We start from the raw sequence: 23812 nt of genomic DNA on the forward strand, positions 1-23812 counted from the left end.
TCCTTTTTTTTTCCTAACCAAAAACACACACACACACGCAAACTCACAAACAAACACACGCTGAGATGTCTTGGATGTTTGTCAAAAAAATTCCAGGTTACAGTGCATTTGGAAAGTTCAGACCCCAGCCTTATTCTAAACTCGATTAAATAGTTTTTTCCCTCATCTACACACAATACCACATATATAATGACAAAGTGAAAACAGATTGGAATTTTTTGCAAATGTATAAAAAAATAAAAACAGAAATACCTTATTTACAGAAGTATTCAGACCCATTGCTGCATCCCGTTTCCATTGGTCAACCTTGAGATGATTCTACAACTTAATTGGAGTCCACCTGTGGTAAATTCAATTGATTGGACATGATTTGGAAAGGCACACACCTGTCTATGTAAGGTCCCACAGTTGACAGTGCATGTCAGAGAAAAAAACAGGCCACGAGGTTGAAGGAATTGTCCGTAGAGTTCTGAGACAGGATTGTGTTGAGGCACAGATCTGGGGAAAGGTACCAAAACATTTCTGCAGCATTGAAGGTCCCCAAAAACACAGTGGCCTCCATCATTCTTAAATGGAATAAGTTTGGAACCACCAAGACTCTTCCTAGAGCTGACCACCCGGCCAAACTGAGCAATTTGGGGAGAAGGGCCTTGACAGGGAGGCGACCAAGAACCTGATGGTAACTCTGCCAGAGATCCAGAGTTCCCCTGTGGAGATGGGAGAACCTTCCAGAAGGACAACCATCTCTGCAGCACTCCACCAATCAGGCCTTTATGGTAAAAAAGTCGCTAAAGGACTAACCATGAGAAACAAGATTCTCTGGTCTGATATAACAAAGATTGAACACTTAAGCTTGAATGCCAAGCGTCACATTTGGAGGAAACCTGGCACCATCTCTACGGTGAAACATGGTGGTGGCAGCATGCTGTGGGGATGTTTTTCAAGAGCAGGGACTGGGAGACCAGTCGGTACTGAGGGAAAGATGAATGGAGCAAAGTACAGAGAGATCCTTGATGAAATCCTTCTCCAGAGCACTCAGGACCTCATACTGGGGCGAAGGTTCATCTCCCAACAGGACAACGACCCTAAGCACACAGCCAAGACAATGCAGGAGTGGCTTCATGACAAGTCTCCGAATGACCTTCAGAGGCCCAGCCAGCCAGAGCCCGGACTTGAACCCGATCGAACATCTCTAGAGAGACCTGAATATAGCTGGGCAGCGACACTACCAATCCAATCTGACAGAGCTTGAGAGGCTCTGCAGAGAAGAATGGGAGAAACTCCCCAAATACAGGTGTGCCAAGCTTGAAGCGTCATACCCCAGAAGAAATGAGGCAGTAATCACTGCCAAAGGTGCTTCAACAAAGTACTGAGTAAAGGATCTGAATACTTATGTAAATGTGATATTTCCATATATATATTATTATTTTTTTTGTGGGAGGGGGGGGGCAAAAATGTCTAAACCTGTTTTTGTTTTGTCATTATGGGGTATTGTGTGTACATTGATGAGGGATTTTTTTTCATAAGACTGAATACTTTCAGAATGCACTGTATACAATAGGCCATGATTGATTTTGGCGCAATAGGCCTGGAATATTACCTCTTTCAAGGAGCTTTACGTTTTGATAGGGTTATTTTACCCAAAATATTTTTGTCCTACGTACAAAAAAATGTAATTAAAAATACACATCCCTGCAAGAGTTGCCCGAAGGGTGTTTAGCATCCCCAGTGGCTCTGCAAGTGCTGAGAGGATATTCTCCGCTGCTGGCCTGCTCTCCAGGCACCATCGCATGAACCTGAAGCCATAGACTCTGGCCAAACTCATGTTTCTAAAATGAATTCAAAGGCACTGTAGATGGAGCCTAAAACAAGGCAGTCTACATTTACATTTGTATTTCATTTAAGTCACAGGCTATATATGCAATTTATAGACTAATGATTTAATACAGCAAAATGTTGTACCTCTTAAATGTAAAGTTCTCATATTTGAGGACCCTATTTGATTTTCTTTATTCAATTAAGTCTGTTACGAGAAAGGTAGACCCTGTCTGCAAAAACAGGGTGTCTGCGGAAAGCTCAGTATATTGGCTATTGGGCATACAAATTTATAAGGGCAGACCGAGCTGATGACCTCATTTCAAGATGGCTGCTACCTACATTCCGGTTAGTGTTGTGAAGTAATAATCAAAATAAACACTGAATACAGATCATGAGGATATCTTATTTGTCTGATCACCAGTCCCGAGAGTCAAAATGTTTATTTTGAACAACGTATTCACCTAACATCTTACAAGGTAAGCCTCAATTTGGTCTGAGTTATAGCTACATGGAGGGTATCAAATTAAACCTTAGGTTGGTAGGAACAAATTCAATGTTCTCTGATGATATATGACTTAATGGTAATATCTAATGTCCATCGAGTGACTATATATTTTGCACATAAAGAAATATGAGGTTGCCTGTAGGCTACTATGGCACCTCGACAGTCTTGTAGCCAATGTTAAGTTTTCCAGGGATATGCAGTTGACCTGGGTGGGACAAAGCAAGAGGCACATCCAGTGTGCCAAAAAAGTGCAATTACCACATTTGGACACTTTGGAGAGGTTGAAAGGACAATTGAATGTACCCTGGACACCCCATAACACCACCACAATGTTTGAGTGAGGTTGATTTGGTCGATTTTGTGTTTTTATACTGAACAAATAGCATTTAGGGATTGCAAATATGTAATAGCACTAGAATGATCTAATTTAGAGACATATGCCACTTGACAGGTTTAGGGACACTTGGAATCGTCACGTGACCACACCTGACACCACTTACTAAAACATCTGCCCATTTCTAGTTGTTAGGTCTAAGAATCTAATTTTTTTCTGATATTGTTCACATGTTGTGGAAGCCAGCTCAAGTCATCAATAATTCACTTGTAGCTTGTCAATGAAAGATGACTTAAAAAAAATAAAAAAGTTATTTTGTGTATGCTTGATCCTGTGTATTCTGAACTATGTAACTCCTATCTTCCTTCTGATCATTTCCTTATAATCTCCCAGATGTCTTCTTTCCAAAAAATACCAAGTTTTGTATGTCAATCATGTAATTACACATGAATAGCAGTTACTTTTGGGTGTCTATTTAGGAGGAAATCTACATTTTGCCATTACATTAATATGCTGAGTGCTTAATGTCCCTGCCAGCCTAGTGTGTCGCACATGCAAAAGCGTCACAATTTATTTATTTGTAGCCTATAGCCTTGAAATAATTTAAATAATATAGCCAAAATAATTAATTTGCACTCCATATTTGGCTAGCTGTCTGGCTCCTGACCTATTTAGAGTGTTTATATGCTGTTTAATATGACATTTGAAATGGCGAGCGCTTCTTACAGTCACCTTTTCCTGTTGTTTATTAAAATACTTTTCATTCAAATCACATGGTTTGGTTTCAATATAAACAAAATGGTACAGTAGGTCCAGGTAGTCACAGAAATAGATGTGTGTTGGTTAAATTGTGATTTTAATGAATGGAGCGAATTTGGAGTGCTAGTATTTTTTGTCTTTGAGCAAGGAGCGGTTTTTAGCGGAGCAGTTGGAAAGGTTTTGGAGCAGGATGTGAAGTGCCAGAGAGGTGCGCAAGCTCCTTGAGCGGGATTTCAGACCGCTCATCAACGCCGCTCACATACTCTAATTGAAACTTAATATGTAAATATTTTACTAGAATACTCAATTAAATTGAAATGTAATTCATAATGAATTCAATTGGTGCATTACAAAATCTAAAATATTACATGAAAATGCAATATGCTCATACAAATAAAAAATTATGGAATTCAAATTCAATTTCTGTTGCCACTGAAATTGCTCCAGTTACATATCAGGCCCATTCAAAAAGTCCAAAAATGTAATCAAACTCTATCCTCTACAACCAGGCTAGGCACTCCTGTAGATCTGAGAGGATAGATAAGCATTCTGGTTATAGCCTCTGATTGGTTGCAATATTGCTTCCACCTATCCAATTCGGTCAGATCTACAGGAGTGCCTAGAATGTAGGAGTGCTAGAGTTAAGTATACATTCTTTGCATTTTTCAATGGGCCAGATATGTACCCTTGAATTTACATTTTGGACAAACATCCAAGACAAAAGTCCAGGACAAGGCGGTCAATTTGTAATTAAGCCATACTCTCTGTCAGTCCCAATTCGCTCCCTAACCCTATTTGTGGCCCTAACCCCTTTGATGTGTGCAGAAATGTAAGGTGGAAACTCCTTCACTACACTGGTTATACCTATCCAGTGGTGACCCGTCATTCAGGGCTTGCCTGTTTTGTATGTTATTTTGACATTAATATGCGTCACATATCAGTTTGCAAACAATGTAAAATATATATATATATATATATATATATATATATATATATATATATATATATATATATATATATATATATATATATATATATATATATATATATATAAATGAGTTAATAAAGCTGCATACAAACATGGTCTATTTTCTTTTCTTGAGTAAAGCAGCTCCAAAATGCACGTGTTTCAGCTTAGCTCAGTGCTTTCTGTGGTGGTGGGGCAAGCCAGCAGAAAATACGGAGCGTTGAGCCATGATTGGCTCAGTGTCCTGTCACTCATGGGGACACTACGTCACCTCCAAGTCTAAGGGTAGAGCTAGAAAATTCTAGCCCCTTGGGTGCGGCCATAGAGTTACAATAGAAGTGCCCATCCAAGGTCATTGGCCACAGATAAAATGATGTCAAATCACGTTATATGTACAGTAGCTTTGATTAGACTGATCATGTCAACATCATACTTTCAAAATCTTTGCTAGTAGTCATCATGAATCGACAATCTACTGGCAAATCCTTTTTAATCCTTGTCTTATGAAGAGAAATAATGAAGAAATTGTAGATAAAATGTTTCGGTACTCATCGGCCATTCGACATAACCATTACACAATGAGTTGGAAATCGCAAATTCAACAAGGAGTGGTTTGGAAGGAATCAGTGATAGTGGCTAATTGCAAGCATTGCAAAGCAATCACGAGCCTGCTCTGCTATTCAGTGGAGTGGCTGTGTGGCCCCAAATCTTGGATTAAGGGGCTCTATTCCAAGTTTAAAATGATAAACATTCAACATTGGCCATGCTGTCAATGAAGCATGACTTGTGCCGCGCTCAAAACAACTTAACTCGGAACTGTGAAAACTTGACTTCAGTAAGTTCAAGACAACTGGGAAGTCAGGAATAAACGAGCTACGACTGGGAAAAAAGGTTTGAATGGTCATCCAACTCGGAATTATAAATCCGGCCACTTCAATTTCACTTACAATTATTCACTGTATCACAATTCCAGTGGGTCAGAAGTTTACATACACTATGTTGACTGCGCCTTTAAACAGATTGGGAAATTCCAGAAAATGATGTCATGGCTTTAGAAGCTTCTGATAGGCTAATTGACATCATTTGAGTCAATTGGAGGTGTACCTCTGGATGTACTTCAAGGCCTACCTTCAAACTCAGTGCCTCTTTGCTTAACATGGGAAAATCAAAACTCAATCAGCCAAAACCTGAAAGGCCGCTCAGCAAGGAAGAAGCCACTGCTCCAAAACACATGGGGACAAAGATAGTACTTTCTGGAGAAATGTCCTCTGGTCTGATGAAACAAAAATATAACTGTTTGGCCATAATGACCATCATTGTGTTTGGAGGAAAAAGGGGGATGCTTGCAAGCCGAAGAACACCATCCAAACCATGAAGCACGGGGGTGGCAGCATCATGTTGTGGGGGTGCTTTGCTGCAGGTGGGACTGGTGCACTTCACAAAATAGATGGCACCATGAGGCAGGAAAATTGTGTGGAAATATTGAAGCAACATCAAGACATCAGTCAGGAAGTTAAAGCTTGTTCGCAAATGGGTTTTCCAAATGGACATTGACCCCAAGCATACTTCCAAAGTTGTGGCAAAACGGCTTAAGGACAACAAAGTCAAGGTATTGGAGTGGCCATCACAAAGCCCTAACCTCAATCCTACAAAACATGTGGGCAGAACTGAAAAAGCGTGTGCGAGCAAGGAGGTCTAAAAATCTGGCTCAGTCACAACAGCTCTGTCGGGAGGAATGGGCCAAAATTCCCAAAACATTTGACTTAAGTTAAATAAATTAAAAGGCAACGCTACCAAATACTAATTGAGTGTATGTACACTTCTGAACCACTGGGAATGTGATGAAAGAAATATGTTGTGTAGTAAGACATTAGTAGCCCATGTGCCTCACCCTAATAACTTGGTATATTTACCCCTCTTAATTTCACCAACTGTTCTGACTTGGTGGTGCACATGAAGCCTATCACCTGTTTTAGAGAAATGTAATCATTGAATATTGTAAGCGCTTTCATTGTCTGCTTATATGCCCCCTTTATTTATCCTATGGTTCTGACTTGGTGTACAGGGAGAACACTAAGAACGGCCCATGTTCTGAATTCTGTCGCTGTACATTTCAAAAGTGCTAAACAAATAGCTATATGGATGACGTCCGTCCTTGCTCGCTCATTAATGTCTTAATCAAAATTAGAAACCACATTTGTTTTAAGCAAGTCAGCAATATCAGCTATGTTTTTTAAAAAGGCAGTAACTGAGGCTGCCAGACAAGGCTCTGCTGATAGCCAGGTCTAGCAGTGTATTGTTTAGTGTTGTGGCTTTGCTGGCATGTATCCCACTTATTTTTTTTCTGCATCACCAAGATTTACATGCTAAAATCACCACTGTACCTATCCAGACCACACATACATGCTAGGGTTAGGGGATAGGGGATAGGGCTAAGGGGAGGAATAGGGAGTGATTTGGGACAAGCTGCAGCTCTCCTCCCCTTGCTCCAGGGTGATGTTTCCCCTTGGTACAGATCTAGGATCAGTTTCCCATACCCCAACTCTAACCATTAGTGGGGGAAATGATAAACTGATCAGATCAGAGTTCAGGGGCAACTTCCCCCTACACCTACCCTCTGCTCCAGCAGTGCCCGGCGGATGGACACCCTCTGCTCCAGGTCCTTGGCCTCACGCTCATGCTGCGAGTCGGTGTGGATCTTGATCTTGCTCTGGTAGGCGTTGAGCAGCTCCAACTCTTGCTGCAGCTGGATCCGCAGCACCTGATACTCTGCCTCCTGCGTCTCATCCAATCGGAGCTGGAGTCAGAGTGGCAAATAAGGTGGGGCATCAGCATAAAAATAGGTGGAGGAAGTAGAAAAGGGAGTTCCACCCATACTTAGGCATAGGGAGACAGAGGGTCAGATCAGGGGATGTGGCGTATAGGAAGGGGATGTCTGAGGGAGGTGTGTTAATTACTAAATGGAAATGTTTTAGGTAGATATTATTGACGAGGTAGGGGTTTGCTCCGAGTGAATGTGGTTGAGTGTGTGATGGTTGAGCCCCCTCCACCTTCTTTCCATGAGTGTATGATGGGGAAATAAGTGTGGTATTGTATGACATGAATAGGGTGTCGTAGTTTGTTTTTCACACATGCTGTGGTATTGATGATAGTAATACAGTAGAGACTGTATAGAGCTGGGTATAGCTTGTAACAATGCGAATAGGCATTTGGCTAGTAGCCCACAAGTGGAGGAGTGTGGTGAGGATAGGGACAGGGGTGTGTGTGGCTATTGTAAGGTGTTAACATGAGGCTTTGACATATCGCAGATCTGTGCCGGTGGATGTGAGTTGGTGGTATTCCGAGACACAAGAGATGTTATGTCGCTTTCTGTGTGCCAGCAGATGTGGTGTCGGGTAGGGACAGAAAATGGGGGTTTGGCTTGATTGAGTGTCTTGGACGTGTGTTGGTGCTACGTGAGGACCTAACAGATGCATGTAACTGGGCTCTGTTCAGGAGGGCGCAACGCTGGGTAACGTTACAGATAGAAATGCCATTATTAGAGCTGACAGGATTTCTTTTTCTTCATGTCAGAGAGGAGTATATGTTCTCCATCATATATTTATATCTGAATATTCCACAACGTTGTGCCCCGCTGAATGCAGCCCTGCTGTTCTAGTAGGTATGAGGTGTAACCAAAGATGGTTGATAAACGTCTTACTCAGGCAGTTTACCATTGGGGGGAAAAATGGTGAAGGTTCCGGTCTGTGTAAGTAGGCGTTCCCTCTCTCGTGAGAGGTCTGCGTCTGCAGGCGTTCCCACGTGAGTTTGTGGTTCCACCATAAACGCTGACACGCTCACGTGAGAGGAAACGCCCACTTAAACTGAATTTTTTTTCAATTGGAAACTGCCCAATAACAGCTGGCTCTGGTCTACTTATTGTCCCCTCCTCACTCGCCCCGAAATAAATTGCCAGTGAGATCTAACATCTCAGGTGTAATTTTTTTAGTAGCGGTACTGTTCGTCAACTATGGAGAGAAAGGGTGTAGCTTGCTAGCCAAGTGCCGAGAGGGTATCATACTGTAACAAAGCGAGGACAAAGAAAGTGGGGTGACGGTGTCAAATCTGGGGACAGCCAGGAGTGCAGGCAGCTGGCTCGCATGCCCAGGCAGGGGTGGGTACGGTGCTACGGTGGGTTGGAGGTGGTGCGGTACAAAGAGTGTACAGCATCTCCTTGCCTTACTCACAGCCTGTGTGGACAGCATGTCATTGATGGAGTGGTCGTACTGCTCAGCCAGGATGGCCAGCTTACGCGTCTGCTCATCCTTCAGGCGCTTGAGCACCGCCTTGTGGTCCGACTTGGGCGTGTTCTCCAGCAAGTGGTTGCGCAGGGCCTTGTACTGGCGCGTCTGGATCTTGCACGTGTCCTGGAACTGACGCTTGATCTGGAGTTCTTTGGACTGGTTGAGAGAGAGTGTGGCATGATGTACTACATTACCCAGAATGTTTTGTTTATAACATATTAGGTTTCATCTTGGGCTCTTTCTCAATTTGTCTTTCTGATTCCTCGCATCCTATTTCCTTGCCTCCTTCTCAAATGTATTGTTCTTCCAAGCTCCCCTCCCCTCTGACCTACTACTCCAATGGGTTTTGAGGAGGCAAGAACAGAGGATGAGGAATCTATGAAAGACTAATTGAGAAATATTATTTGTAAAGATACTCTTAAAGGCTAACATAATGGTGTCCTGGTTGTCTCCTTACCAATACAGAAAGAGCGAGAGAGACAACCGTTTTGGCTGATGTGCTTGAATGTGTTCTTTTGAATATGTGAAGATCCAATATGTGTATAGGCTATATAGGGCTGTGGAGTGTACATTTCGATTTTTACAGAGGTATTAGTGATCTCAAAATCACTTGGTTTTCTGTGGTAGTTAAACAAAAATAAGTACATCTATTGAATGGCTGCCTACTGTATACCATGTCCCAACCCGAAGTGGTGGAACTCCTCCTCTGATTTAAACCCTATGTATGCATTAGTGGAGGCAGAATTGGGAAATACTCCTTGTAATGTCTGACTGGGAATGATTGGAACAGTATAAAACATCTGCAAAGTTGTAAGGTCATAAATGATTATTATCCATAATAGGATGTGCACTCCTAAAAAAACTTTTAAAAAACAAGTGGTGTGAGGCGGGGTGTGTGAAAACAAATTCGTTATCCTTTTCACTACCAATTCAGGATGTGTTCTGTTCACTTATTGTGAGGAAGAAAGTAATGTATTCCTACAAGACACCATGAGCCAGCCTTTGGATGAAAGCAGGTCTTCCAATGAATATTTCACGTTACACTTACCTGCAGTACACGAAGCAATGTGGCAAAAACTTCACCCATGCAATCAGAAGACAAGATAAAGCTATTACCATATTGCTTACATCTATCCAATCCTCAGATCTAAGAGTGCCTAGGCTGTAAAGGCTAGGGTCGATTTGGAATTCAGATATACTGGGTATAATATAATATCTCCCCTTTTCTCCTGAAGTGTACACTCACCACAGTAAAAGTGTGCACCACAGTAAAAAATAAATAAAAAGATCCTTTCAACTACTAGTTTGATGGTTGTAGCAATCAATTGTCCCATTAACAATCACCCATACCAGCAAACGTATTTTATTTTAAATCACATCTCTAATATAGGTTACTTATCATATCTGCAAAATGCCTGCGATAAGTCATCGGTATGGTTGGTGTCGTTCATTTTCAGTTTATCGTCCCAGCTCTGCAAAGTGTTACATGTCAAAACTAAATTTGACTTATTTTATTAATGTTGGAGGTAGATGTAGGGACAGGGAGAACAGAGGATGACAAGAACATTAGTTATGAGATTAAATGAGTGAGTTTGAATGTAAATCCAGAATACTTCACTCATTTTCTCCATGTTTGGTTAAAGACGGATGAACTGAATTAATGAATAAAGATATGGAAATTATGGTAAATTATAACAAGGAAATAATGCAAAACAAAGATGTAAATCATACAAATGAACAAGACAAAATGATTAACAAAAAAATAATTTATTTCTGTTTGGAGAAAAAAAAACGAAAATATGCCAAAATGCTGCATATACTTACACGTAAAATACACCACTCATGCACTCACAATAAGGCTGAAATGCAAACAAAATGGCTGCTGAACACATTTACATTTTTGTCATCTAGCAGATGTTCTTATCCAGAGCAATTTACAGGAGAAATTAGGGTTAAGTGCCTTGCTCAAGGGCACAGAGATTTTCACCTAGTCGGCTCAGGGATTTGAACCAGCTTCCTTTCGGTTACTGGCCCAACGCACAGAATGCAGTACTAACCTTAGAAATACTGCATATATTAAATATTCATATAAAACTCTGGAAATTCAAACATAGAAAAGTAAACATAGAAAAATAAGACAAATATACTGACGCAGAAATCATTTGAAATCATAAATTACATTCACAAAATAACAAGGTGAAAAACTGAAAAGATATGCCTCTTTTTAGAGCCAGAATACAATGTAATATATCACCCTTTAAAAAGGGGATTAGGGATTCACCAACTCTCCCTCCAATGCAAGCCATCCAGAAAGCAATGCCCTAGTTCTCTTTGTGTTAGAATACAGTGCAGGAGAGAGGGAGTGCTCCTCCTGCCGAATCACTCAATAATACCCTTCCACATCAATGGCTCACCTGTAAAATGCAGGGGACTATTTTCTGGGTGAGCTGCATTTAAAGTAGTATTCCTGCACTTTAAAGTACATTTCCCCTGACCTCCCAAGTAGATAGATATATTTTTATTAAGAATCTTTTCTTTGCTAAAAATGTTTTACTGAAATGTTTATCCTTCTAAATTAGCCCTCCATCTACCCTGGCTCTTCAATAGCCAACTGCCCATTTAAACAACCAGTTGCAACTCAATGGACGGGTGACCAAGCAATCATTCAACGTAGTTAAGTATAATACTTATTTCTATCCATCTATCTATACACAAATGATGTAGACACCCATTCAAATGATTGGAATTGGCTATTTCAGCCTGACCCGTTGCTGACAGGTGAATAAAATCGAGCACATAACCATGCAAACTCCATAGCCAAGTGGAAACGTCTAAGAGCAACAACAACTCAGCCACAAAGTGGTAGGCCACACAAGCTCACAGAATGGGATCGCCAAGTGCTGAAATCATCTTTCCTCAGTTGCAACATTCACTACCAAGTTCCAAACTGCCTCTGGAAGCAACGTCAGCACAATAACTGTACATCAGGAGATTCATGAAATGGCTTTCCATGGCTGAGCAGCTGCACACAAGCCTAAGATAACCATGTGCAATGCCAAGCATAGGCTGGAATGGTGTTATGCTCGCTGACATTGGACTCTGGAGCAGTGGAAACGCATTTTCTGGAGTGATGAATCACGCTTCACCGTCTGGTGGTCCGACGGACAGATCTGGGTTTGGCGGATGCCAGGAGAACGCTACCAGCCCCAATGCATAGTGACAACTGTACAGTTTGGTGGAGGAGGAATAATGACATGGGGCTGTTTTTCATAGCTCTTGCCCTTAGTTTCAGTGAAGGGAAATGTTAATGCTACATGTCTTGTTGGAAAGGTGGCATCCTATGACAGTGCCACGTTGAAAGTCACTGAGCTCTCAGTAAGGCCATTCTTCTGCCAATGTTTGGCTATGGAGCTTGCATGGCTTTTTGTTCGATGTTATACACCTGTCAGCAACGGGTGTGGCTGAACTAATTTGAAGGTGTGTCCACATATACATATAATATATATATATAAAGTATTTTATTGGATACATAACATCATTCAATATAATTTGCATGACAAGCTCACTAGTACTCAGTGGAGGGAGGGGCCAGTCAATTTCCAGCCCTTTTTGGGATAAATACTTTCGCATCGTTTTAGACTAGTTAAAACGCGTTACAACGTTCAAATGGGTTAATCTCTTCGTTGAGTATTGCATTGTTCCCTCAATCTTTGGACTTGTGTTTTAAAGCCATTAAGACTTATTTGAACCAATATCCAAATTAAACAATAAAATGATAAACATATGGTCATACTAAAATGAACAAAAACTATATAACACTTTTTTTTTTTGCATATATGGAGGTAGCCTAACCTCAGTGGCTGTATAACAGAACAGTCATTCAAACAATTACAGCTGAACAGACAAGCGCTGTATCTTCATTTAGGAGAATGATAAAAACAACGTTTACATGGCAAATCATTCGGTATATAAGATTGCCAATAGCACAATAATGAATCTACTGATCTAGAAGATGAAATGTAATAACTAATAACCATTTCACCAGCTTCCACTTCTCTCTACATGTTCACATTTGGGGTCTTACTATCAATCAAATGTATTTATAAAGCCCTTCTTACATCAGCTGATGTTAAAGTGCTGTGCAGAAACCCAGCCTAAAACCCCAAACAGCAAGCAATGCAGGTGTAGAAGCATGGTGGCTAGGTAAAACTCCCTAGAAAAGGCCAGAACCTAGGAAGAAACCTAGAGAGGAACCAGACTATGAGGGGTGGCCAGTCCTCTTCTGGCTGTGCCGACTCTTCTCAATGAGCAATACTAATTAAATATCTAATATAGCTCACTAAATTGACAGCCAAAGCCTACCCAGCCAAATACAATATGCAATATCCCAAAACATTGGCTAACTTGAAATTGAGTATAAAATGCCATATTGTATCCTATATTCGGATGACTGGATTTTTAGAAAAACGTGGAAATTATTTTACAGTTTACGTCAAGTTTCACGTATCAAACACTATGCGTTTAACATAATTGTACAGTTTAGCTTGTACATAACATTAATGTATTAAAGTTCACTTTGTGGATTGAAGCAATCTTGATCTGGAAGTTTGTGTGGTTAATTATTTATTGCACTATATTAATGACCTAGTAGTGTTTTTTGGGGGCAGTTAAATGAAATGACCAGGATGTTTGCCTACTTCTACTTTCACAGTAATTTAGTATTATAATGGGTGAAATGCTTGATTTTTGTGGACAATCCACAACCAATAATATCTAATCAATAGTGGCCATTGATGATAACCATTATCCACTGACAAGAAATTCAATGTGCGTGAACAGTGCACTAAAAAGATCTCTGAAATCGTAAGAACTTCAATAAAAACACAATAGATTGCACAAACATGGTCTTAGAAATAACCATAAACATATTGTCTTACGAATTAAGAACAAAATAAAGAAAACTTTTAAACTTTTACAAAAAGCACAATAGTGAGTGACAAACAATGAAACTTCAATGGGGTATAAGACAGTGACATGACAGGAGTTGCTGGATGCTTTTGGCAATACAGTACATTAAATGGCCAATTACATTCAGCCAATGCAACACAGTGTTAGGTTGTGTGCATCATAGGTATACCTATCTTTGGGAGGGTTGAAACAAAGGAAACAAACACACGATGGTCAGACGGTGATAGATGGAACACACACACCCTATCCAACTCCCTCCCTCTCTTACTATCTCCATGGTCGCACTTTGCCCCTCACACTCCGCCCAGATGACGTTCGTCTCAACCCGCATTCCCACCTCCCCTCATCTCTGAACATACATTCTCTCTCCTCCCTTCTTTGCCGCTCCCTCTCTCTCTTCCTCCTCTCCCTCTGTTTCTGCTCTCTGACCTCCCTGGGCAGTAGCCTGGGCAGCCTGCTAGGTTTCTCCTCTCTCAGCAGACCGAATGTACGAAGTCTGCTCAGGCACTCGGGAGGCAGCTCTTTAAGGACCCTGCTAGCTAGCCTTAGCACGACCGAGTTGGCAAGGTCGGCAAGGACCCCTAGGGGGCGTCTGATAAAGCGCCTGACCCAGAGGAGGCACGTGGCAAGGGGCGAGCCAACGTGGCCCCTGCCCGCCAGGCGCACTAAGGGCAGGCTCTTTAGGGGCACAGGGATTTTGGACTGGCGCCCGCCCCAGTTGCGCCCGGCCTTGGGGAACATGTCATAGAGGCTGCGCTCCGCCAGGCCCCCAAGGAGAGACTGGCAGATGTTGAAGAGTGGGCGGGGAAGGCGAAAGAGGAACCTCATCCACAAACGGTTGAGTTTCCGGGGGGCGTTTTGTAGGAAGACGCGCGCCGGTCGCACCACCAGCACCACCACAAGATAGAGGGAGAGGAAGAGGGAAGGCGAGCTGAGGAAGGAGGCAGAGATCAGGGCTACGGGGACATAATAGAGACCCAGGCTCAGCGAGAGGCCCAGGCTGAAAAGACCGCATGCCCACAGAGTGAGGGACAGGTAGGTGGAGAGAGAGAGGGAGCAGCAGGAGCGGAGGAAGAGGTAGGAGAAGAAGAGGGCGAGGAGGGCGAGCTCACCCGAGAGGAGGAGGGAGGCCAGCGAGGGGAGAGGGGGAGAGCGACGAAGGGAGAGGAGGAAGACTGAGAGTATGAGGAAGGTGAGGTTGGAGGGCTGGGCGGCGGCCGAGAGGGAGAGGAGGAGGCAGATGGCATGAGAGAAGAGGGAGGGAAAGGAAGAGGGGACAGGGGGCGGAGAAAGGGGTGGGGCAGAGAGGTGAAGAGGCTCGAGTTCCTCAAGGGTGTCGGGGAAGTAGAACTCTGAGAGTTCGTCCCCCTTGCGCTGATCGCGGATATGCCTCCGTTCCAGGGATGGGGAGGAGATGAGCTCAGACGGACAGCCGTCTGCCACGCCCCTATCCTCCTCCTCATCGTCATCGTCGAGAACATATCTCGCTTCGTCTTCCTCATCCCCATCTTCCTCCCCCCACTGCACTCCCTCCACCTGCCTTTGCTCTCCTCCCTCCCCTGTTTTCCACTCAAGTTCTTGACCTTCGTTATCTTCGCTTTTCTCGCTCTTCTCCTCCTCTACTTCAACCTTTGTTTCTACAATGGAGCAAACCTCATCCCCATTTCCCATGTCCTTCTCTTCTCCCTTCTCATTCTCTCCATCTCCACTTTGGTCTCTCACCACCTTTTCTTTCCCTCCTTCAAAACCTTTCCTAACCTTTCCTTTGTTACCCTCCATTTCCTCTTTGGTTTCACATTCTTCCACCTCTTCCTTCTCCCCTTCCTCTACCAGCACCACCTCTTCCACTCCCTCAGCCCCAGCCTGGGCTCCCCTTAGCCCCCCTGTCTCCTGGTACTCCTCCCCCTTGTTCTCCTCCTCTGGAGGTGGCTGGTTCTGGGTTTGGTTACCGGGGGTCTCGCTCTCACTCACTTTGAGGCTCTTGGGCTGCTGGCGGACCTCCACGGCGTGCTTCTGCCTCAGCTCCTGCTCGCGTCGCTTGTTGTACTCCATCTGATTGGTGAGCTCCGTCTGGTGCTGTGTGCGGATCAGGTCAGCCCGCGTGCGCTGCACCGAGCCCAGCTGCCGGAACTCCATCTCCTGGGTGGACTCGTGGTGGCGCAGAAGCATTGCGCACTCCAGGTCCTTCAGCGTCTGCTTCTTGTTCAGGTCCTAGATGGAGAAGGAAGAAACAAAGGAGAGCGCAACAGATGAGGGTAGGGAAAGACGTTTGGATAAATGGAGAGAATCTGGAATCCGACCAGATAACAACCCAAATATGATGTCCTTTTTGCATGTTGGGGCATTAGTGCTGTACTATATAACATCAGAGGTAGCTTTATATATCGGGGTTAAAGGGGGAAAAATCCCATGGCTGAAACTTAAGTCGATCTCATATCGATTGTCTGGGGCCCAAGTTAACTTTTTTTTTTTTTACATGAAACCGAGGTTATGAGAGTCCTGCTTTTAGGGAAGGAGGATAATTTTGTACATGTATTAAACAGCGCGTTAGACCAATTTCAGACCTTTAACATTTTTAACATTTAAAAAAAAATCGGTCGCAGTGACAGAGAACTTTAACCCCTGCATTATATCATGAGAACTGTTGATGTACTATACCTCTCGGAGTAGGTCCTGCTCCAGATTGTGGCGCGCCAGCAGCATCTTCCTCTTGTACTGGCGACACTGCAGCTCATAGTACTGCCTCTGGCGGCGCAGGAGCCCCGCCTCATCTTCCGCCTGCAGCTGCTGGAGACACTCCTTCTGATGCACCAGCCACTCCTGCTTCTCACGCTTAGGGGTCAACTGGTTCTCGTTCAGTTCCTGTGAAATACAGCATGAGAAAGGGTCAGAGAGTGACACCCGCCACTTGATAGGTCAATATAATAGCTCGTGATTAAGGTATAGTGGTGGCATGCGGATTGGCAGGGGTTAATAGTGGTTGCTGCGTGGTTGGTATATGGCTGTATCTTTTAACGGCCATTGTTAACATCCAGATGATTTGGGTGCGTAGCTGTACTTCTCAGCTATGAGTGGTTGAAGTGTGGTTGGTGAGTAGTTACATCCCGATTGCGATGTGGTTAGTGAATAATTATGACTAGGGGTTGCGGTACGGTTCGTGAGTAATTGAGGGTTTGGTTGCAGTGTGGTTGGTGAGTTGTTACAGTATGGGTATGGTTGGTAAGCAGCTGACTAAGGTTGGTGAGTAATTAAAGCAGGGTTGGTAAGTATACAGAACGAAAAAAATATAAGCGCAACATGCAACTATTTCAAAGATTTTACTGAGTTATAGTTCATATAAAGGAAATCAGTCAATTTAAATAAATTCATTAGTCCTAATCTACGGATTTCACATGACTGGGCAGCAGTGCAGCTTTGGGTGGGCCTTGGAGGGCATAGGACCACCCACTTGGCAGCCAGGCCCAGCCAATCAGTGAGTTTTTCCCCCACAAAACACACAAATATTATTACACCCCCACCAAAGACGATCCCGCAGGTGAAGAAGACGGATGAGGTAGTCCTGGACTGACGTGGTTACATGTGGTCTGCGGTTGTGAGGCCAGTTGGAAGTACTGCCAAATTCTCTAAAATTACATTGGAGGCAGCTTATGGTAGAGAAATTAACATTCAATTCTCTGGCAACAGCTCTGGTGGACTATTGTGCAGTCAGCATGCCGATTGCACGCTCCCTCAAAACTTGAGACATCTGTGGATTGCGTTGTGTGACAAAACTACATTTTAGAGTGGCCTTTTATTGTCCCCAGCACAAGGTGCACCTGTGTAATGATCATGCTGTTTAATCAACTTCTTGATATGCTTGACCAGTCAGGTGGATGGATCATCTTGGCAAAGGAGAAATGCTCACTAACAGGTATGTAAACACATTTTTGTCCAAAATGAGAGAAATTGGCTTTTTGTGGGTATGTAACATGGGACCAACACTTTACATGTGTTTATATTTTTGTTCAGTGTATTTAAACTATGGTTGGTGAGTTGTTATAGCAGGGTACTTAAACTTATTCATGCTCAGGGACCGGCTCCCAGGCAAACCGGCGACTCAGGGACCACCAGTATACGTTTAAAAAAAATGTATATAGCAAGTCTCGTCTTATCAGGTGAATGGCAAGGAGAAGTAATGAACATTTTAGAATAAATATATTTGGTAAATAGTTTCTTTATTTTGACCTTCCCACATAATTGGAAGAGGAAGTATAAACTCTAACATAGCCTATTAGCTAGAAAGCTAGTAACTATAAACACCATTTTGCTAAGAGCAGCTGTTTAGCTGGTTAAACAAAGGTTAGCCATGTGTTGGCAAAAATGTCCAAGTGAAGAAAGCTTACCAGCAGCCATCGGTACTTGACACACTGGTAGCCTATTCGCGGGTGCTCTTTCAAAGCCTATGTCAGACACTCCAGGGAGTGTAACTGGCTCCAATGAGTGTAATTTGCTCAATACTTAGGAGTTGAGGACTAAAGTTGACTACATTAGAAAAAATATTTTCTACTGTAGGTATGTAATAAAAAATGTGTTTCTGTTGCTAGCAATATTCATAAAGCCATTGAAACAAAACAAAAATTCTTCAGTGCGTGTGTGTGTATACATACACTTTTTTTTGTGGACCCCCAGTTGAATACCTCAGTTATAGTATGTCTTCAGTAGGGTTGGTGAGTAGATGGTAGAGCTGGACAATTAATCAAATTCACATCGAAATACTGGCTTCCGGTTGAGCGATGTAGAAAAGAAGTCGTACGAGGTCTCTGACAACTGGAAAAACTGAAGCATAAGATTATACTCTTTGTTTAAAGTGTGACCGAAACCCAAATTGTGCACTTACCTAATGCCATTTTTTTATTTTTTTTATTTCAAGGGTATATGTAACTTCTTTCCTAGGTCAGTTTAACCTCACATCACGTTTAGGGTAATCAACGGTGGCTGAGTAAGAGAATTTCTGCTGCTTGTCTCGTTCATAATGACGAGGATTTTCTTTGAAATGGTATTATACCATCAATTTTATTTCATTTTTGTGTATGTTGGGGGTGGTGGGGCAAAGACTGTGCTCTCCTTCTCTAGAGGATTTTAATTTATTTTATATTCAGATTTGTTTTTTCATGCTGCTCCACAATCGTTCTTTTTCATTTGACCTCTTAAGGATTCATTTCTAGTTCACAACCATTCCAGGATGGTATTTTGGGGCTAAAAGTCAGACTGGTGACATGGAACATTTGCGGTTGTGGGGGGCAAATTATAGGATGCTGGTCTTCTAGGCAGCGGCAAAGAAAAAGCCATATCTCACACTGGCCAATAAAAAGAAAAGATTAACCTCCTGCGACGAGCAATCCCGTATCCGGGAGCGTAATCATAGCCTCAAATGCATTAGCATAACGCAACTTTTCCTATTCATGAAAATCGCAAATGAAATGAAATAAATATATTCAAACACAAGCTTAGCCTTTTGTTAACAACACTCATCTCAGATTTTCAAAATATGCATTACAGCCAACGCTAGACAAGCATGTGTGTATGTTTATCATGGCATAATGCTATGCTAGGCTCTGCTGGCAGCAGGCAACATTTTCACGAAAATAAGAAAAGCAACCAAATTAAATAATTTACCTTTGAAGAACTTCAGATGCTTTCACTCAGGAGACTCCCAGTTAGATAGCAAATGTTCCTTTTTTCCAAAAAGAATATTTTTGTAGGCGAAAAAGCTCCCATTTCTTCATCATGCTTGGTTGAGAAATCGACCTAAAAATGCTTAAACTATAACGCAAAACTTTTTCAAAATTTGCTCCATAGTATCGACAGAAACACGGCAAACGTTGTTTAGGATCCATCCTCAAGGTGTTTTTAACATATATATTCGATAATATATCCGTCGAGGCAATTGGTTTCTCATAACAAGCTTTTCTCCAGGATACACCATATGACCACTCGTTAAATATGGTCCCTTACAGCTATTGTCCAATGGAAATGCCTAAAAAGACATCACAATGCTGTAGACACCTTGGGGAATGCGTGGAAAACGTAAGCTCATTCGTAGCTCATTCACAGCCATATAAGGAGTCATTGGCATGAGGCGGTTTCAAAAAATGCGGCCCTTCCTGGTTGGATTTTTATCTGGGTTTCACCTGTAACATCAGTTCTGTGGCACTCACAGACAATATCTTTGCAGTTTTGGAAACGTCAGTGTCTTCTTTCAAAGCTGTCAATTATATGCATAGTCGAGCATCTTTTCGTGACAAAATATCTAGTTTAAAACGGGAACGTTTTTCATCCAAAAATGAAATACTGCCCCCAGAGTTTCAAGAGGATGGGCAAAAGAACAGACACTGGAGAGAGGATCTCTGCCTAAAAGGCCAGCATCCCAGAGACACCTTTTCACTGTTGATGTTTCAGACTGGTACTTTGCGGGTACTATTTAATGAAGCTGCCAGTTGAGGACTTGAGGCACCTGTTTCTCAAACTAGACACTAATGTACTTGTCCTCTTGCACAGTTGTGCACCGGGGCCTCCCACTCTTTCTATTCTGGTTTAGAGCAAGTTGCGCTATTCTGTGAAGGGAGTAGTACGCAGCGTTGTACGAGATCTTCAGTTTCTTGGCAATTTCTCACATGGAATAGCCATCATTTCCCAGAACAAGAATAGACTGACAAGTTTCAGAAGAAAGTTCTTTGCTTCTGGCCATTTTAAGTCTAATTGAACTAACAAATGTCAATGCTCTAGATACGCAACTAGTCTAAAGGCCAGTTTTATTGCTTCTTTAAAACCAGCACAACAGTTTTCAGCTGTGCTCACATAATTGCAAAAGGGTTCTCTTTATGATCAATTAGCCTTTTAAAATGACAAATTTTGATTAGCTAACAACGTGCCATTGGATCACAGGATTGATGGTTGCTGATAATGGGCCTCTGTACGCCTATGTAGATATTCCATTAAAAATCAGCCGCTCCCAGCTACAGTAGTCATTTCCAATATTAATATTGTCTAGGCTGTATTCCGGATCAATTTGATGTTACAATTCGATGGACAAAAAAAGTGCTTTTCTTTCAAAAACAAGGACATTTCTAAGTGACCCTAAAACTAAGTGCCTTCCGAAAGTATTCATACCCCTTTTGCTTGGGCTGGCAAGTCATGGCTTGGTGATTTAAAAAAAACAATAGCTGGCATTCCGTAGATCAGATGTGGTGGGTATCACCGAGATAGGCCTTTGTTCTGTTCCTCCAGGCTCAGTATTCCTAATTATTCTGGCATCTGGGAGACAACACCAGAGGCAGATGACCACAGGATGAACCCAAAGTGGCTTACGGTGCCCGGGGGGGGGGGTTGAACCAGCTATGACTGAGCAATCTTGGTATCAGGTTAAAGAAAAAAAGGAACAGCATGGTCTGTAAAGGGTAGGCTGCTCAGCCCAACAGTCCTGACTGGTATTAATTACTGCAATAATGAATCGATATTGAATAAAGAATTGTTTATAGAAATGACCATGTCTCGCTCACTTGAATAGAATATTCATCACAATATTTGGCACCGCAGATGGGAAACCAAACTCTGCTGATGGCTCCTGAGGCCTGCCTAAGATCTGAAGGAGGGTGTCAGGCAGGTGGTTACGGTGTTCCGAACAGAGACAGAAATAGGGTGAGACTCACATTTCTTGGAAACAATAATAAATAATTAATTACAATGGCGTTCTGAGGGAACTGCCATCTGACGTTAACATCCTAATCTGTGTGTATCGGATGCAAACTAGGATCAGTATGAACTAGTTAACCTCTACAGGTTAACTAGTCTCCCCCGCGGGATGGTTGAGCTAACGAAGGCTAATGTGATTAGCATGATGTTTTAAGAAACAAGCACATTTCCCAGGACAGACATATCTGATATGGGCAGAAAGCTTAAATTCTTGTTAATCTAACTGCACTGTCTAATTTACAGTAGCTATTACAGTGAAAGAATACCATGATATTGTTTGAGGAGTATACACAGTTATGAACTTGAAAATGTATTAATAAATCAAATTAGGCACATTTGGGCAGACTTGATAGAACATTTTGAACAGAAATGCAATGGTTCATTGAATCAGTCTAAAACGTAGCTAATACACTGCTACCATCTAGTGGCAAAATCTAAATTGCGCCTAACCTGGAATATTTAATTTTGGCCTCCCTCTTGCATTTCAAAGATGGGGGATTTATTACCTTTTACGAGATCTAATGTGTTATATTCGCCTACATTAATTTCACATTTCCACAAACTTCAGTGTTTGCTTTCAAATGCTATCAATAATATGCATATCATTGCTTCAGGTCCTGAGATATCCAAATCTAACTGCCTGTATGTCATTTTAGGGGGGAAATTAAAGAGAAAAAAGGTCCAATCCTTTAAGAACAATTAAGATTAGCATCCAAACCAACGTGATCAAAAGAAGGTGAGCATCCAAATCTGTGTGTACCGGATGTAGAACTAGAACCTTGGGGAACGGAATAACATCCAAATTTGTGTGTACCGAATGTATAACTAGACCTTGCTCGGACTAATAATGGCCTAAGAGAAAGTCAAAAGCGCTATAGAAAATATTCCTGCAGGTTATAAAATAAAAAGCAGGACTGAGGTATCCTTGGGCATAATTGTTGATTAGCCAGTGGCGTGGGTCTGAGTTGATCACAGTAGGACTGGTGTGGTTAATGTGGAGTGAAGGACTATAGCGCAGCTAATCTTGCGAGGGAACTCGGCTTGGTGAAGCTCATTGAATGAGGGACTAGAGTGCAGGTGAGGGGTTGCAAGGGCATCTGGCTTGGTGAAGTTCAAATTTGAACGTGTAATGTAAAATGTTTAATAAATGAGGTAAACGGGTATGCCCCGGTTACTATTGTTAAATGTTATTGTGCATGTTTTGTTATTCCTGATACTTAAAATACGAGGTAAAACTGGATTTTCTGGGACCGTGTTACATAGGTAGGAGACATGGGTACGCTGTTCGTAGTTTTGCACAATTGGATAGATGTAGGAGAATCTATACCATAGTAATCCCAGTAGGCGATATCCCAGTGTGGATACAACACCCTGTTGTGGGACCACTAATTAGGCAATATTTTGATAATGGTATGGGTTTCCCTGTTCATAGACAGGGTTTTGTTATCTAAAATAAAACAGCGCTAAACCGGGGTTTTCCTCGTCCGACTCATTTCCCGTGTATACTGTGTTTATGAATGTGATGTGAGAGTGTGGAAATAAGTGTCGATCTGAAGTTTGGATAATAAGATATAGGAATGTGTATAATAAGCTGTTGTTACTTTAGAAAGTAAGTTGAGATGTGTAGCGTTATCTTGGGGTCCGTTCAACACTGCTCATCATAATAAATCACCCCATGCTAGATGTTATTTTTTTAGACTATAGCGGCAAATCTATGATATCTGGAAGTCTAGAGAACAGTTGAGAATTATTCCAATGACCGGCCGGGCAGCATCTGGGAAACGAACGCTTCTGGTTTCTGCTTGGAGTGGTAGCGATGGAGAGTCAGGAAACGCACACGGAGTTGTTAATTAATGTGAGTACCTAACATTTCCTACGTTATATATTGATTCTTTGAAGATAAGAAAAAAAAAATGAATGAGAAATAACGTTGTGTGTATATAATCTTTTACGAAAGTAACACTGGAAATATAATGAAATGCAACTTAAACAACACTCATGGATCATTTGATAGCTATAAAAGTTCAAAGCATTTTATGACTAAACGCTTATGGGATTCTCTCAGTCTGGGTCATCTCAGAAAAAGATGAGTATATTAAAACCGCGAGGAGAGAGAGGCAGAAAGAAATTAATAGAAGAGGTAAACTACAGCAAAGCAAAGACACTAATAGCAGCGCACAAGCATTCTACCAATTTGGCTCGAATGGGAAAAAAACAATCATGGATAGCTATTGGTAACATTTCCCTGGTGACAGGAAAATTCCAAACTAAATAAGAGAATTCAGGGATGCAATTGTGACTTGGCACAATGACATAAAATAACCTTTAGCTCAATACACAAGCGTATTGATGTTAGCGTTTTATCAGCGTAATCGCACTGTACCAACTGTACTATTTGTGAAGTAATTTGAGAATGTAGTATGCTAATTGGAAGTAAGATATACATT

General features: G+C 42.0%; 1 protein-coding gene across 5 annotated transcripts in view; it reads right to left on the bottom strand.

Annotated features, from left to right (window-relative positions):
• taok2b (TAO kinase 2b) overlaps positions 1-23812 on the bottom strand; it is a 61604-nt gene that overhangs the window by 1958 nt on the left and 35834 nt on the right. For 4 of the 5 annotated variants that reach the window (XM_024387100.2, XM_024387101.2, XM_024387099.2 and 1 more), the window contains 2 exons: positions 16293-16496; positions 12460-15845 (listed from right to left, as the gene is read on the bottom strand). In XM_024387100.2, the coding sequence (XP_024242868.1) occupies positions 13902-15845; positions 16293-16496 (2148 nt within the window). In that variant the 3' untranslated portion in view covers positions 12460-13901. Of the gene's footprint in view, positions 1-6997; positions 7181-8609; positions 8823-12459; positions 15846-16292; positions 16497-23812 lie in introns of those variants that run through there. The other variant, XM_024387104.2, reaches the window with a different exon arrangement.

Source organism: Oncorhynchus tshawytscha, linkage group LG24 (genome assembly GCF_018296145.1).
Source record: "Oncorhynchus tshawytscha isolate Ot180627B linkage group LG24, Otsh_v2.0, whole genome shotgun sequence".
In the NCBI taxonomy this organism is placed as follows: domain Eukaryota; kingdom Metazoa; phylum Chordata; class Actinopteri; order Salmoniformes; family Salmonidae; genus Oncorhynchus; species Oncorhynchus tshawytscha.